The sequence below is a fragment of the Onthophagus taurus genome, chromosome 2 (assembly GCF_036711975.1).
Source record: "Onthophagus taurus isolate NC chromosome 2, IU_Otau_3.0, whole genome shotgun sequence".
Lineage (NCBI taxonomy): Eukaryota > Metazoa > Arthropoda > Insecta > Coleoptera > Scarabaeidae > Onthophagus > Onthophagus taurus.
Window position 1 is genome coordinate 20,907,109 of NC_091967.1, and position 17,232 is coordinate 20,924,340.

Sequence of the window (17,232 nt, forward strand, 5' to 3'; positions counted from 1 at the left end):
TTGAACTTTTTCTATACGTTCTTTTTCAGAATATCTGACAAATTTTGAAGATTTATGAACTTTAGAATTTTGACTTTATTTTTACGAATAGTTCTTATATAAGATTCGTTAACGTTATTTTTTCTAGCTGCTTCTGCTAGTCATTTTTTTTATCTATATCGCTAATTTTTGTAAAAGTGATAACACTTTTCTGTATCGTTTAGAATCTGTTATATTGAAAGTTCTGGTTCTGACTACTGTATTAATGTCAAGAAGACTAGAAGCAGTATTATTATTATTATTATATACTTCTTTTCTTTTTCGTAAGTATATAGATTTAAAATTTTTTTTGGACCGTACATTATATATTTATAATGTTATTGATTAATAAATTATTTGTTAAAATTTGTCTTCAACGACCTTCGTAAAACTTCCCTTTCAACCCTCTATACGTGTATTGGCATACTGCAGATTATAGAATCGTTTCATGTTGAACAACCCTCATGTACAAAAATAGCTATGTGGTTAATGCTTGATTTTATAATTTTAACAGAAACTCAAAAAACAAATAGTTAATTTTATTAATTTTATTTATTGAAACTTAATAATAATACAGCAATAATAATCAGTTTTAAGAATAGCTTCGCTTATTTCACAATTGTCGAATTTGCACCTATATTTCTCTCCATAATGAATAAACGAAACTATTCCAAAAACACCAAAAATCACTCTATAAGGTATTTCAAAAAAAAAAAAATAAAATGAAAGGTAAACGTCGTAACAAGCGGCATATTATTATCGAACATATTATAATAATGAATAGTGTAGAATATAATAATTTCATTTTGTATTTCTTCTTTATCAAATTAGGAGAAGAACTACTATCAACTAAACAAAGAAAATAATAGTAATGTGTTTTTATGTTATTTAGTGAATACGAGTTTTGTTTTTCTCGTGTTTGATTCCGTATCACAGTACTCGGTAATGATAATATTTATAACAATAGTAATAAATATATGGCGAAACATTAACGCGAAACATCTCTTCGTATGGTTCGCAATCCGCAAAGTAAAAAAAACTGTAGTGAATTCGGCGAGACGACACAAATTTAATTTTTTTATTCCGAAATTCACTTACATTTATTTTATGGTTTCGCGCTGTTCGTTTCACCATTTTTATGAACATCTTTCGTTTAATGTAGTATGCATTTGTATTACGTCGCGAGTATACAAACATTTTTTTTAATAATTGTCGATTTTACGGAAATATTTTTTTGTTTTAACAATATTTACATCTTACGAATACGTATGGAAGAATGAAAAATGGAAGTTGGTTTAAATTTTTTTACTTAAACAATTTTTTCGCATAATGCCAAATCTTGAAGAAGTACTCGTCTCTTCTCAATAATGTACCCTTCGCGTAGGATGAAATGTCTGCGTCCATGTTCGCCTCGCGCATCCATGATGTCGTCGTTTCGGTACTGTAAGACCGATCTCTGTCCGTAACTTCTCTAAAGTCTTCTTGATCGACATCTGAAGACACCATACAAAAAGATTTATTAATGTATTAGTTAAAATATTTTTTAATATGAAGAAAAAGAAAACATGAATGCTCGTATTTTTAAAGATGTTTTCGATATGTGACCATCTAATTATAATAAACAATTAGGACAATAATAAAAAAATCAAACTAAATAACCCCAATCACATTGACACAACCACACGTTATATTGAATCGTCACCTAACAGAGCATCCACCTCCGCCAACTCCCATCCTTCTCCAAAAATAAATAATTAGTATCTATATTTTTTTTAAATATTAACGGTAAGAACTATAAAATCCATACCCTGAGTTAGTGCAATCTCTGAAAGCAAGAAATTAACAAAGCATAGCATAGAAGCTCTTGAGAAAAAACGCAATCATTGTATTTACCTCCGGATGGAAGGATTTTGATAGGTTCCTCTGATTCCAATGGATCGCTTAATCCTATTTCGTTCCTCGCGAAGATCCTAATCAAATAGTCATGATCCTCTTGTAAATCTCTAATCGTGAATTTCTGGACACCTTTTGAAACGCGTCCGATTTCCATCCACATTGTCTTCTTGGTATCTCGAATGGCGATGTTGTAGCCTTCAAGTGGAGCTCCTCCATCACTCTCAGGAGCGCCCCATTCAATAACCACTGCATTTGGACCTATTGTTCTGATTTCTAATGGTGCTGTAGGTGGTGATGGGACCGCTATAAATAATTTAAAACCAAATAATTAATTGAATTCATTTTTGTTTTAATAATAAGACGTACTTGCGTGAGTTCTTAAATGAACAACATCAGTCGTAGCTGGTACGCTGAGTCCCACAGAATTTTCAGCGCATACTCTGAAAATATAATCACTTTTCTCTTTTAGATTAATAGCGGTATATTCGAGCGTAAAAGCTTCGAGTGTAACCACTTTTTCCCATTTGGGCATAAATTCAAGCTTTTTCTCAATAACGTAGCCGGTGATTTCACTACCGCCCGTTTCTAATGGTGGTTCCCATTGAACCGTGCACGTTCTGCTGGTGAATTCTTTTATTTTGAGGTTTTCTGGTGGACCAGGAGGTGCTGGAATTTTTTAAAATGAATTGTTAGAATAATAACCTTTTTTAATGATGGAGGTACATACTGCTATGCTTAATCTTTGAAGGTGGAAATATGCCAAGCAAGCAATAAAGGGTGTCGTCGTTTTTCTTGAAATCATAATGCATTCCTAGATAGCAAAAAGCGGGGTTGCAGAAGCATGATTTTGGGGTTCTATTAACACACAAAAATATACTTACTTATTCTGGAACCAGCTTTTATAGTATCTGATGGTTCGTAAGGCTTGCTGACTCCAACAGAATTTCTTGCTACTATTTTAAAGTTATATCCATGGTCCTTTTCGAGGTAATTAACCGATATAAATGTGATATCCCCCTTACAAGCACCAATTTTCTTGTATTCCTTCTTTGTGCTTTCTTTCATTTCAACAATATATTCAATAATTGGACTTCCACCGTCACTTAGAGATGGTTGCCATTTCAACGTAAATGAAGTGGCCGTCATACCGGAAACTTCAAGTGGTCCTTGTGGTGGGGATGGTATTTCTTCGGCTATTAATTTGGTTGATGTTTGAATATCTTCAGCGACACACGTGTATTCAGTTTCATCTTCGTGGGTTACTTTTGTGATGATGAGTTTTCTGATGGTTTGTTCTACGAAGGTGGTCATACGTGTGCTGGTAGTTTTTCTGATTATTTCACCGTTTTTGAGCCATTTGACTTCTACGTCTGGTCTAGAAAGTTCTACAACAAGCTCGACATCTTCGCCCAGTGGAATTCTTGTATATTCTGGAAGTTTCTTGAGGAATGTCAAAGTTGGTTCGAAAACAATTAAGTTTGCCGTTGATTCTTGGGTGCCTACTTGGCATGAATAAACACCTGCATCTTCGGGTTCGCAATTATAAATTTTCAGTTTTTGGCATTTGCCATCAATTGAGAGTTGGATGTGTTCGGAGAATTGGATTTCTTGGCTATCCTTAAACCAAGAGACTAATGCGTCTCCTTTGGTTAGTTCTATTTCGAATACTGCTTTTTCTCCTTTGTAAATTGTTTGGTCTTCTAATTTTTTAATTATTTCTGGTGGTAATTCAATTACTGTTACTTCGCAGGTTGAGGTTTCATCGACTAATGTGCAAGTGTACTCGCCTTCATCGTGAATTGTGATATGTTTAACAAACAACCTACGATTTCCACCTTGTTTTTCAACGGTGTACTTCTCTTTATCATCTTCAACAGGTATGCGTTGTCCATCTTTCATCCAGACAACATCAACCGTGTCCGATGTAATCTCAACTTCCAATAAGGCAGTTTCTTTTTCGGTTACTTCAACATCATGAAGTTTTCGAATAAATTCAGGTTTCATTTCGGTCACTTCCAAGGTAGTTTCGGTTTTTTGATTTTTCACCGTACATTTATAGGTACCCACATCTTTCGTCGTGGTATTCTTAATTACTAATTTGTGTGTTTTACCTTCTTGTATGACGACACGATGATCCATTCCGCTAATTTCTTTATCGTTGTGCCACCATTTAGTTGAAACCGTGTGCGAGGTTTCGCACTCCATTTTGATGGTTTCCCTTTCGGTAACTTCGTAAACCTTCTTTAGCTGTTTGGTGAAGGTCACCGTTTCTACATCAACGGTGATTCTAGCACCGTGAGATGTTTTACCAATAGAATTTGTAGCGACGCATTTATAATCGCCAGTGTCGATTTCGGAGTTAGCATCTTTGATGGTTAGCTCGATGTTTTCGCCGTCGTATGACATTTTTATCTTTGGTGATGATTTAAGCGGCTCGTTGTTTCGTAACCAGAAAACTTCTGGTACTGGGTTTCCGATGACTCTTGCGTATAAACGTAGGGTTCCTTTTTCTGGCACTGTTTGCTCTTGGAATCTTTCGACGAAGATTGGCGGTTCTGGTTTTGGTACGGGGCATTCTGAGAGAAGATATAAAAGTTAGAAATGCGAATTTAATTTACAAAGCAAAATTAAGAGGAATATTAAAAAAGCAAAGTGTTGTGTTAGTAAGCAATAAAACGAGAAAGAAAAATAAAATAAATAAATTTATTTGTTGGCTAAAAAGAAATAAAGCGGTTAGATTAATTTGCGAAGCTTTTAGGTAACTTAATAATTACCTTCAACGGTTAATACTGCTGTGGTTTCAGCTACTCCCAATGGGTTCTCAGCCTTCACAGTATATTCTCCCGTGTCCCCTTTAACTGTTTCAACGATGGGTAAAATGTATTCGTTATCAACCTTTTTGGGAGTTGGAGTCTTAAATGGTTTTCCATCTTTGTACCATGTAATCGTTGGTGTTGGATTTCCCACAATTGTTGTGGTGAGAAGAACGCTATCCCCTTCTCTTACATTGGTATTTCGTAAAGGTTCCAAAATTTGTGGTTTCTCATTTTCTCCTGTTCTTACTTTTAATGGAATCTTAACTTTGGCTTCACCTTCACGATTTCTGGCTATAATCTCATAAACACCTTCTTGAGTTTTTTCGATTTCTTTAATTTTCAGTATTGTGGTGTACATGTGCATATCAGATTCTGTAACGATTGTGACATTCTTTACAGATTTAATTCTCTTTCCGTTAAATTTCCAAATAACATCTGGTTCAGGAACTGCTACAAGTCTGCATTCGATCACTACATCTGATTTTACATCGACGCACTGAGCTTTGGGTTTCTTGGCGAAGGTTGGTGGAATACCTTCTAAGATGTCAGCTAAAGATGATTCTCTCGATAAACTTCGTCGAGAAAGACCTGTAAAGTCTGATCCGTGATCTGATAAAGGTAGTTCAACTATTAATTCTGTTGTGCTAGATGCAAAACCTGCCGAGTTTTTAGCCACGCAAGTGAATGTTCCTGCATCTTCTGGGAATACCTCTCGAATGATAAGTGTGGCTACGTTATCTTCATCGTAAAACATTTGGAAATCTTTAGATGGTTTAATGATAGCTGTTTGTCGGAACCAAGTGATTTGAGGACGCGGAGTTCCTTCAACTTGGCACTCGAATTGAACTGTGTAACCATCAGGAGTGTGTTGTGGTTGGAGTTTTTCGATAAATCTTGGAGCAACTGGTTTTTCAGTTGGTTTAGGTCCTAAATTTAAGATAATTTGAAAATTATGCATTTAATACTGATTATTTTCTACTTACTTTCAAAGACTGGTAATTTGTCTATTTTTTCGTGTAATTTCTTTTGAACATAAATAGTGTAATTTTCTTCATCCATAAGATATTGAGCTGGAACCCAGCCTCTTTCCTCGGTTAAATGCTTCTTCACAAACCACCAATCAACATTATCCATATCGAGTACATAAACCTTTTCACCTTCAACTAAATCTATTGCTTGGTCTGCTTCAGCTACATACGAGCAGATTGAGTATAAAGTGTCACCTTCTGTAACCTCTACAATTTGTTCTTCCTCTGAAATATCTTGTTCCCTAGTTATACTTAATGAAGCTGTTTCTAAAATATTAATAACTGTTAATTTATGTGTAAAAGAAAATATATGGAATGTGGAGAGCGGATGTAGCGGTAAAATATATTTGTATAGCTGAAAAGCTGGTATAAAGGATAGTAGTAGTAGTAGTAGTATAAAAACCTTGGTCAAATGTTGGTTGGGATGGTTTCCTCTTCTGCATGATGGACAAGGATTCTTCTTCATAATCAACAGCTTTAGGACGCGGTCTTCTAATACCAATAGAAACACTTTCTTCATCTTCATCATGCACGGAGTATTCCGGTTTTGATTTTCTTCTAAATGGTACATGGAAACTTTGCTCTAAGCCATCATCGTCATACGGAAGTTCTTCAGCGTCGCTACCATCGTCAATGATTTCTTCTTGAGTAGGACCTTCTTCCTCAATTTCTCTTCTGATTTTAATAGTTTTTGCTCCTGCTTCTTCAGAGTAAGTGAGTGGACGTTGTTTCTTAAGTTTTACTTTTCCAGACATGGAAATTTCTTCTTCCGCATATGAATCTAATTGAATGTTAAACTCTTGTTCAACATCCTCTTTGGTTCTGGTTGTTTTTGGTCTAAATGTTACATTTTCTACTTCTGTATATTCAGGAATTTCAGGCTTTTTACGCATCTTCTTCAATTTTTTGATAGTGATTTCTTGTGCGTGTTCCTCAATCGTTGGTGGTTTAGGTGGAGGTTTCTTTTTGATTACAAATTCGTGTACTACATCTTCCACTTCATGTGGTTTCTTTAGTACTACTTCAGCTTCTTCTTCCTCCTCTTCTTCCGGTCGTTTTCTTCTAACAGTTACTTCATCCGTTTCATCAACTTCTACCATCTTCTTCACCGTCAATTCATCAGCAGCTTCATCTTTAGTTGGTTTCTTCGGTGTCTTTTTCTTTATTGTAACATCTTCTGAAGATTCCACAGTTTCTTCCACCTTAATAGGTTTAACTTTTTTGATGGTAAATTCTTCTGATACTTCCTCTTCTTGAGGCTTTTTAGCTTTCTTTCTTTTAATAGTTATTTCCTCACTGGTTTCCTCAACCTTTTTAGGTTTCTTAATTGTAATCTCTTCTTCAACTTCTTGTTCTTTAGGTTTTTCTGGTTTCTTTTTCTTGATTACCACTTCATCTGTTACTTCTTCCACTTCTTCTGGTTTTTGAGGAACTACCTTTTTGATTGTTAATTCTTCTTCGGCTGTTTCTTCAGTTGGCTTCTTCGGCTTCTTCTTAATTTGTATTGCTTCGGTTACTTCCTCGACTTCTTCTGGTTGTACAGGAACGACTTTCTTTATTGTAATTTCTTCTTCAACTGTTTCTTCCGTTACTTTCTTTGGTGTCTTTTTCTTTAAGGTCACTTCTTCGGTCACATCTTCGACTTCTTCTGGTTGCAGAGGAACAACTTTTTTAATTGTAATTTCTTCTTCAACAGTTTCTTCAGTTACTTTCTTTGGTTTCTTTTTCTTTAAGGTGACTTCTTCAGTCACTTCCTCAACTTCTTTAGGTTTCTCCGGAACGACCTTCTTAATGGTAATTTCTTCCTCAACCGTTTCTTCGGTTACCTTCTTTGGTTTCTTTTTCTTTAAGGTGACTTCTTCAGTAACTTCCTCAACTTCCTTAGGTTTCTCCGGAACGATCTTCTTAATGGTAATTTCTTCTTCAACAGTTTCTTCAGTTACTTTCTTTGGTTTCTCTTTCTTTAAGGTGACTTCTTCAGTCACTTCCTCAACTTCTTTAGGTTTCTCCGGAACGACCTTCTTAATGGTAATTTCTTCTTCAACCGTTTCTTCGGTTACTTTCTTTGGTTTCTTTTTCTTTAAGGTGACTTCTTCAGTCACTTCCTCAACTTCTTTAGGTTTTTCCGGAACGACCTTCTTAATGGTAATTTCTTCTTCAACCGTTTCTTCGGTTACTTTCTTTGGTTTCTTTTTCTTTAAGGTGACTTCTTCAGTCACTTCCTCAACTTCTTTAGGTTTCTCCGGAACGACCTTCTTAATAGTAATTTCTTCTTCAACAGTTTCTTCAGTTACTTTCTTTGGTTTCTTTTTCTTTAAGCTGACTTCTTCAGTCACTTCCTCAACTTCTTTAGGTTTCTCCGGAACCACCTTCTTAATTGTTATTTCTTCTTCAACCGTTTCTTCGGTTACTTTCTTTGGTTTCTTCTTTAAAGTGACTTCTTCAGTTACTTCTTCAACTTCTTTAGGTTTTTCTGGAACAACTTTTTTAATTGTGATTTCTTCCTCAACTGTTTCTTCAGTAACTTTTTCTGGTTTCTTAGGTTTCAAAACAACTTCTTCCACAACTTCTTCTACCTTTTCTGGCGTTTTTGGCACAACTTTCTTTATGGTAACTTCTTCTTCGACGGTTTCTTGTACCGTTTTCTTCGGTTTCTTTTTCTTTAAAGTAATTTCTTCTGCAACTTCCTCCTTTGGTTTTTCTGGAGTCTTTTTAATAGTAACTTCTTCTTCAACAGTTTCTTCAATTACAGGTTTAGGTTTTTCCTTTTTAATTACAACTTCTTCAGTTACTTCTTCTGGTGTTTCTTCCGGTTTCTCTACCACCACCTTCTTTATGGTGATTTCGTCTTCTACCGTTTCTTCAACAACTTTCTTTGGTTTCTTCTTTTTCAAAACAACTTCTTCAGTAACCGGTTGTTCCTCTGTAACTTTCTTTAATGTGACCTGTTCTTCTACAGTTTCCTCCACCACTGGTTTCTTCTTCTTGATAACGACTTCTGGTGTTTTTTCTTCAACCTTTTCAGGTTCCTTAGGTTTTTCAACTTCCTCCGGTACTTTCTCTTCTGGTTTCTCTTCTGGTTTTTCTTCTTCAACAGGTTCCACTTTCTTAATAGTCAATTCAGCCGGAGCTTCTTCCTCTTTCGGTTTCTTAGGTTTCTTTTTAACAATTTTTACTTCTTCTTTCGATTCAACTACTTCAACCGGTTTTTCCTCTTCAGGTTTCTTAAGAGTAATTTCTGCTTGTTGTTCTTCTTCAACGGGCGCTTTTGGCTTCTTGTGTTTCTTTATGATGATCTCCTCCGTAGTTATTGTTTCTGTAACCTGTTCTTCTTCTGGTTTTTTAATTACAATTTCTGCCTCAACAACTTCTTCTTTTGGTTCCTGTGGTTTCTTTTTCTTTATAACGATTTCCTCAGCTGGAGCAACTTCTTCAACCGGTTTTTTAATTGTTATCTCTTCGGCTGGTGCTTCCTCTTTAGGTTTCTTTGTTTTCTTTTTCGTAATTATAACCTGCTCTGTGATTTCCTCTTTGATTTCTTCTGGTTTTTTAAGAACAACTTCCTCTTCAGGGGCTTCTTCTACTGGTTTTTCTTCCGGCTTCTCTTTCGGTTTTTTCTTTCTAATTGTAACCTTTTCTTCAATTTCTTCAATAACTTCCTTTTTCTTTTCGTCCTCTACAACTACCGGCTTTTCTTCTGGTTTTTCTTCAGGTACTTTTTCCTGTTCTTTTTTGATTGGTTTCAAAGTTATTTCTTCGGGTTGTTCTTCAGGTTTAGGCCCTTGTTTATATTTCAATGTAATTTCGGGCTGCTCTTCTTCCTCTTTAGGTTTCGGAGGTCCCTTTTCCAAAGGAATTTGTATGGTTTCCGGTTCTGGTTTAGGTTTCTTAGCCTTTTTCGGCTTTGGTTTTTCTTCAACTGGTTTTTCTTTTTCTTCTTTTGGCCATTCTGGCATTACCAGTTCCTCCTTTTCAGGGGATTCTCTGGGAATATCATATGGTTCAAAAGAGGGTGCCGTTGGGAATTCTTTTTCCTCTTTTTCCTTCTTTTCAGGAACCGGTTCTTCTTCTTTTTTAGGTTTAGGTTTCGGTTCTTCTGGAATCTCTTCCTTCTTTTCTGGAACCTTTTTCAATTTAACAGGTTCTTCCAATTTTTCTTCTTTTTCCGGCACTTTACCTTTTCCGACCTTAACTGGTTTTGGTTCTTCTGGTTTTTCTTTGGGTTTCTTAGGTTCTTTTTTGTACCTGTACTCTTCATCAACTTTTTCTAAAACTGGTTTCTCGTCATCTCCAAAGTCCAGATCGAGTTTTTCTAATTCGGTTTTTTCTTTGGGGATTTTCTTCAGTTTTCTGGCTTTTGTTTTTAATACTTCTTCAGCTTCCTGAACGTTTCTTGATAAAACACCGTTTTCTTTTACGACAGGTTCTAATTGCGTGATTTGTGGTTTCTTTTCTAATTCGGATAGAGGTGGGAAATCAACGTGAACTATTCTACTTTTCAGTAGGAATTTAGGTAATTTGACACTCTTTGGTTCTTTCTTTTGTGGGACTTTAGGCTTTTTCAACTTGATTTCACTCAGATTAACTTCTTCTGGTTTGGTAATGATGAGTTTTTGAGGTTTAACTTCATGTCGTTGGATTTTAATTGGTTTAATAGTTTCCGTACCGACTTTAACCGGTTTTTCTTCTTTTGGTTTCTTAGGTTTTTTCTCCACCGGTTTTTCCTCTGGTGTTTCTTCAGGTATTTCTTCTGGTTTCTCTTCTTCGGCCGGCACATCTTTTTGTTTCGGCTTTTTCTTCTTTATTACCTTCCTTTCAATAATTAATTTATCTTCTGGTCCTTCACCAGTTGGAATAGGTTCTGGTTTTGGAGCTTCTAATTCCTTTTCAGCTTCTTCCGGCTTTTCAGCGGGCTTTTTAAATGGTTTAAGGGTAATTTCTTCTGGTTGTTCTTCAGGTTTAGGTCCCTGTTTGTACTTAAGTGTAATTTCAGGTTGCTCCTCCTCCGGTTGAGGTTTGGGTTTTCCTTTCTCCAAAGGAATTTGTACTGTTTCAGGTTCGGGTTTAGGTTTCTTTTCCTTTTTCGGTTTCTTTTCTACCTTCTCAGGTTTTTCTTTTTCGGGTTTCTCAAATTCCGGTTTTTCAAATTCTTCCTTTTCGGGCGATTCCCTTTCGATGTCGTAAGGTTCAAAAGGTTTTAATTCTGGTTGTTCTTTTTCTGGTTTTTCTTTTTTCACCTTTTCTTCAGTTTTTGGTTTCTTTGGTTTTTCCTTTTCTTCTTGAGGGGCTTCTTCTGGTTTTGCAGGTATTTTCTTTAGTTTTACAGACTCTGGCTGTTCTTCTTCTTTTGGTACTTTACCTTTTCCAATTTGTATAGGCTTAGCTTCTTCCAATTTTTCCTCTTTAGGTTTCTTTGGTTTTCTTTCATATTTGAACGCCTCATCGACCTTTTCGAGTTCCGGTTTTTTATATTCGTCCAAATCAGTGTCAACTTTTTCTAAATCCAGTAAGTCTCTGTCAATATCTTTTGGTTTTCTTCGTTTTTTCTTCAATATTTCTTCAGCATCTTGTACGTTTCTAGATAAAATACCATTATCTTTAAGATCTGGCTTTCTAACGGTTAATACAGGCTTTTGTTCGGATTCACTAGCCGGTGGGAAGGGAATATGTTGTATTCGACTTTTCAATAAAAATTTAGGAAGTTTTACTTTAGATTCTTTTCTCGGAACGGATTTTGGTTTCTTTAATTTAATTTCAGCAAAGTTAACAGGTGCATCTTCCGGCTTAGTTATTACTAATTTCTGCGGTTTATGTTCGCTTCGTTCAATAGATTGTGGTTTAATTAATTCTTTTCCGACCTTTATTGGTTTTTCAGGTTTTTCTGGAACCTTTTCTGGAATTTCTTCAGGAACTTCTTCTTTCTTTTTCGGTTTCGGTTTCTTAATAATTTTCTTTTGAACTTCTATTTCTTCTATTATCTTTTCTTCCGGTTTCTTTTCTTCTGGTACGATTTCTTGTATCACCGGCTTTTCTTCTTGAACTTCTTCTGGTTTTGGCTTCGGTTTCTTTTTCTTTTCTACTTTCTTTTCTACAATTTCTTCTGGTTTAGCCTCCTCAACTGGTTTCTCAACCGGAATTTCTTCAGGTATTTCTTCTTCTGGTATTTCTGCTTGTGGTACTTCCGCTTCTTCAGTTGGCTTTTGATCCTTAGCTTTTGGTTTTTTACGTTTAATAACTGTCTTTTCTATAATTTCTTCCTCCCTTTCAACCTTTTTCTCCGGTTTTATTTCTTCTTCAGGTTTCTCAATATCTTTTTTCACTTCTTCTTCAATTTTCATTTTATCAAACGGTTTTAATTTGATTTCTTCGGGAACTTCTTCCGGTTTGGGACCTTGTTTATATTTTAATTTAATTTCAGGTTGCTCTTCTTCCGGTTTCGGTTTCGGTTTACCTTTCACCAACGTGATTTCTTCAACTTCAGGTTCTTTCTTTTCTTTCTTCGGTTTTTTAGGTTTCTCCTCTTTCTTTTCTGGAATTTCTTTTTCAGGTTTTTCCATTTCAGGTATTTCTAGGACCTCTTTTTCAGGTGATTCACGCTCTATGTCGTAAGGTTCAAACGGTTTTAGTTCAGGAGCTTCTCTTTCTTTCTTTGATTTCTTCGGTTTCTCTTCTTCCTTAACTTTTTTGGGTTTTTCTACTTCTTCGGGTAATATTTCTTCCGGTTTCGCCGGAATTTTCTTTAATTTCACTTCTTCTGGTTTTTCTTCTTCTACAGGTACTTTTCCTTTTCCCAATTTAATTGGCTGAACTTCTTCAACTTTCTCTTCTTTTGGTTTCTTTGGTTTTCTTTCGTATTTGAACGCATCATCTACCTTTTCCAGTTCAGGTTTCTTATACTCATCGTATTCAGTATCGATTTTCTCCAGTTCCTTAAGATCCCTATCAATTTCCTTTGGTTTCCTGCGCTTCTTCTTTAGTACCTCTTCCGCATCTTTAACATTCCTTGATAACACCCCGCTATCTTTCAAATCGGGTGTTCTTACTGTAAGAACCGGTTTCTTTTCTGATTCATTTTGTGGTGGGAACGGAATATGATTGATTCTACTTTTCAATAAGAATTTAGGAAGTTTCACTTTCGATTCTTTTCTTTGAGGCACTTTTGGTTTCTTTAATTTTATTTCAGCGAAATTAACAGGTTCATCTTTAGGTGCGCTAATTTTCAGTTTTTGTGGAGCTTGTTCTTTTAGTTCTAAAGTTTGTGGTTGAATAAGTTGCTTACCAACCTTAACAGGTTTCTTTGGTTTTTCTTCTTTCATTTCTGGAACTATTTCTTCTGGTTTTTCTTCTTCTATTTCCTTTGGTTTCTTAACTTTCTTTTTACGTTTGATAATTTCCTCGATGATTTCTTCTTGTTCCTCAGGTTTTTCTTCTAACGGTACTTCTTCGATTATAATCTTTTCCTCTTCAACTTGACCTTCTTTAGGTTTTTGCTTTTTGATTATTTTCTTTACTTTCTTTATTTCAACTATTGTTTCTTCGTCTTCTCTAGGAATTTCTTCCGGAACTGTTGGTTTTTCATCTTCTTCAATAGGTATTTCTTCTATTACTATTTGTTCATCAACAATTTCTTCACCCTTTTTGGGTTTCTGCTTCTTAATAATTTTCTTCACTTTCTTTACTTCAACAATAGTTTCCTCCTCAGTTTTTGGAAGTTCTTCTGGTTCTTCTACAATCGGGGTTTCTTCAGTTGGTTTTCGTTCTTCTATAGGTTTTTCTTCTTCTACAGGTTTTTGTTCCTTTGGTTTCTTTCGTATCAATTTCTTTCGTTTTATTTCAATATGTTCTTCCTCTTCAGGAACCTCCACGATTTCTTCAATTATAGTTTCTTCAGGTAATTCTTCCTCTGGAACCTCGGCGAATTCGTCTGGCTGTCCTTCCACTTCTTCGGCTGTTTCAGGAGTAGATTTTTTACCACGGACTTTCTTTTTAATTTTAACAATTTTAATTTTTTCAAGCTCAGTAGTGTCTGTTGGTAGTGTGTCGGGTTTGCCGATTGTAGTTTCAGGTGTGGTGTCTTCTTGTTCAGGTTTAGGTTTTGTAAATGGTTTTAATTTGATTTCTTCCGGAACTTCTTCCGGTTTTGGACCTTGTTTGTATTTGAGTGTGATGTCTGGTTGTTCTTCTACCTCTTTAGGTTTGGGTGTACCTTTTTGAAGTTGTATTTGTTCTGTTTCTGGTGTGGGTTTTGTTTTCTTACCTTTTTTAGGCTTCTCTTTCTTTTCCTCCGGAATATCTTTTTCGGGTTTTTCAAACTCAGGTTTTTCAAATACTTCTCTTTCAGGTGATTCTCGTTCAATATCATATGGTTTAAATGGAGTTAATTCTGGTTGTTCAACTTCGCTGATTTCTTTAGGTTTCTTCTTTTCTTCTTTAGGTTTCTTTGGCTTTTCTACGATTTCCTCTGGTTTTTCTTCAGGCTTTTTAGGAATCTTTTTCAGTTTAACCTCCTCTGGTTGTTCTTCTTCCTTGGGTACCTTACCTTTACCTAATTTAATTGGTTGTGCTTCTTCCACTTTCTCTTCCTTTGGTTTTTTAGGCTTCCTTTCATATTTAAAGGCTTCATCAACTTTTTCAAGCTCCGGTTTTTTAATTTCCTCTAAATCCAAGTCTAATTTTTCTAAGTCCTGTAGTTCTCGATCAACATCCTTTGGTTTTCTACGCTTCTTTTTCAATACCTCTTCGGCTTCTTTAACATTTCTAGATAATTCACCATGATCTTTAAGATCTGGTTTTCTCTGCGTAACAATCGGTATTCTTTCAATTTCATTTGCCGGTGGGAATGGAACATGTTTGATTCTGCTTTTTAATAAAAATTTGGGTAGCTTTCCAGCTTTAGGTGCTTTCTTTTCTGGTATTTTAGGTTTGCGTAATTTTATTTCGGCGAAGTTAACAGGTGCATCCTTCGGAGCAGTTACTATTAGCTTTTGTGGCTTTACTTCCGTATGTTCAATTGTCATCGGTTGTATTAATTCCTTTCCAACTTTAACGGGTTTCTTTTTCTTTTCTTTTGATTTCACCTCTTCTATTATTTCCTCTGTCGGTACTTCCTCTTCTTTTACTTTTGTTTTCTTTATAATCTTTTTACGTTTCTTGACTTCTTTGTCTTCGATTATTTCTTCTAATACTTCTGGAACTTCCGGTATTTCCTCGACAACTGTCGGCTTTTCCTCTTCTTGAGGTATTTCTTTAACTTGTTTTGGTTTCTTAGGTTTCTTTGGTTTTTCAGGTATTTCCTCTTCCGGTTTTATTTCTTCTGGTATTTCTTCTGGCACCTCTTCTTCTACTCTGTCTTCTTCAACTGGTACATCAGCTGGCATTTCCTCCTCAGGCTTTTTAATCTTTTTAGTTTTCGTTTTCTTTAGTTTAGGAGGTGCAATTTCTTCACCTTCTCCAATAGGAATAGTTTTTGGTTTGCCCACATCTAAAGTTTTTGTTTCTTCGGTATCATCAGGTTTTGGTTTAACGAATGGTTTCAATTTAATTTCTTCCGGTACCTCTTCGGGTTTTGGTCCTTGCTTGTATTTTAACTTAATATCTGGTTGTTCTTCTTCTTCTTTCGGTTTAGGTACACCTTTTACAATCTGAATTTCTTCAGTTTCCGGTGTTGGTTTTGGTTTTCGTGATTTTTTAGGCTTAGGTTTCTCTTTTTCTTCAGGAATTTCTTCTGGTTTTTCTGGTTGTGGAAGTTCTAATTCTTCCTTTTCGGGGGATTCCCTCTCGATATCATACGGTTTGAATGGCTCAATTTTAGGTTGTTCTTCCTCAGGTTTTTCTTTTACAGGTTTTTCTTCTTTCTTTTCTTTCTTAGGTTTTTTAACTTCCTCTACGGGAGCTTCTTCCGGTTTTTTAGGTATAGCTTTTAATTTAACTTCTTCAGGCTTTTCTTCTTCTTTTGGAACCTTACCTTTACCAATCGGAATTTTCTTTTCCTCGACTACTTCTTCCTTTGGTTTCTTCGGCTTCCTTTGATATTTAAACGCTTCATCAACTTTTTCTAATTCTGGTTTTTCTGGTTCCTCTAACAACTCTAATTTTTCCAAGTCGATTTCTTCTTTTCCTTTATCTTTCAATTTTCTTCGTTTCGTTTTCAATACTTTTTCAGCATCCTCCACGTTGCGACTTAAAATACCGTTGTCTTTACGATCTGGAGTTCTCTGTGTCACAATTGGTTTTTGTTCTTGTTGTCCTTTAGGTGGGAAATCCACCGGAGTAATTCTACTTTTTAATAAAAATTTGGGAAGTTTTACTTTAGATTCCTTGCGTTGAGGTACTTTGGGTTTACGAAGTTTGATTTCTGCAAAATTAATTGGTGCATCTTTAGGAGCTGTAATAATCAGTTTATTTGGTTTAACTTCAGTTCTTTCGATTTCCATAGGTTGAATAAGTTGCTTTCCTATTTTAACTGGCTTCGTTTTCTTTTCTTTAGGTTTAACTTCTTCTGGTTTTATTTCTTCAGGTTTTTCTTCTTTTGGTTTAATAATTTTCTTTTTCTTTGGTTTCTTCTCAGGTTCTTCGATCGGAATGATTTCCTCAGTAACCTCCTCTTCAAGCACTAATTCGCCAGTATCAGTTTCGCGTGGCCTAATAACCTTCTTTCGCTTCTTTTTGATCAATTTAACTTCTTCGACAGGTTTTTCTTCAGTTACTTTTTCTTCAGTTGGTTTTTCTTCGGTTGGTTTTTGAACAGGCACTTCTTCAATTATTTCCTCCTCAATCACAATCTCAGGTTTTTCTATTTTCGCTTTAACATGTTTCTTTTGAACTTTTTCTTCCGCAATTTCTTTCTGTGGAATATCCTCTAAAGGTTTCACATCATCTATAATTACCTCTTCAATAACCAACTCTCCAGTTTCAGTTTTTTTAGGTTTAAGCACCTTTTTCTTTTTGATAACGGTTTTTTCTGTTATTTCTTCAATTTTGGGAGCATCTGGTTTTTCTTCTTGAACGACAGTCTCTTCAATTACGATTTCTTTTTCAATTTTCTTTGGTTTGCGTATTTTCTTAGTTTTAATTACTTTCTCTTCAATTATTTCTTCCTCTTCTGGTTTTTCTTCTAAAATTTCTGGTTTAAATTCAATAACTTCTGGTTGTTCTTCAACTTCCTCAACTTTGGTTGCCTTTACCTTTTTAATTGGTTTCTTTTTACTTACTTCCTCATTTTGTTTTTGGGTGTCTACAACTTCAACTGTAACCGATTCCACAGGTTCAATAGTCGGTTGAACTTTTTCTGTTGGTAACAAATCTCCTGTAACACGTAAATGCTGTTATAGATTACTGTTATTTTATGGTTATGGAAAATGTTATGTGCACTAGTGTACGTATATCCGGTGTTCTACGTTAAGTATTAGGTTTAAGTATTCGGTAAGTAGTATACAGGATAGAGCACGAGATATATCAGTTTTAGTAAACGTATA

The 17,232-nt window shown here is 35.2% G+C and overlaps 1 protein-coding gene across 22 annotated transcripts in view; it reads right to left on the reverse strand.

The window, feature by feature from the left end:
• Nucleotides 1-1,117: 1,117 nt before the first annotated feature.
• LOC111425955 (titin) overlaps nt 1,118-17,232 on the reverse strand; it is a 131,007-nt gene continuing 114,892 nt past the window's right edge. For 16 of the 22 annotated variants that reach the window (XM_071194473.1, XM_071194480.1, XM_071194478.1 and 13 more), the window contains 10 exons: nt 6,162-17,063; nt 5,714-6,025; nt 4,689-5,657; nt 2,796-4,490; nt 2,642-2,725; nt 2,281-2,580; nt 1,912-2,217; nt 1,826-1,843; nt 1,721-1,753; nt 1,118-1,511 (listed from right to left, as the gene is read on the reverse strand). In XM_071194473.1, coding sequence (XP_071050574.1) covers nt 1,324-1,511; nt 1,721-1,753; nt 1,826-1,843; nt 1,912-2,217; nt 2,281-2,580; nt 2,642-2,725; nt 2,796-4,490; nt 4,689-5,657; nt 5,714-6,025; nt 6,162-17,063 — 14,807 coding nt within the window. In that variant the 3' untranslated portion in view covers nt 1,118-1,323. The remainder of the gene's footprint in view (nt 1,512-1,720; nt 1,754-1,825; nt 1,844-1,911; nt 2,218-2,280; nt 2,581-2,641; nt 2,726-2,795; nt 4,491-4,688; nt 5,658-5,713; nt 6,026-6,161; nt 17,064-17,232) is intronic. The other 6 variants (XM_071194491.1, XM_071194489.1, XM_071194475.1 and 3 more) reach the window with 5 other exon arrangements.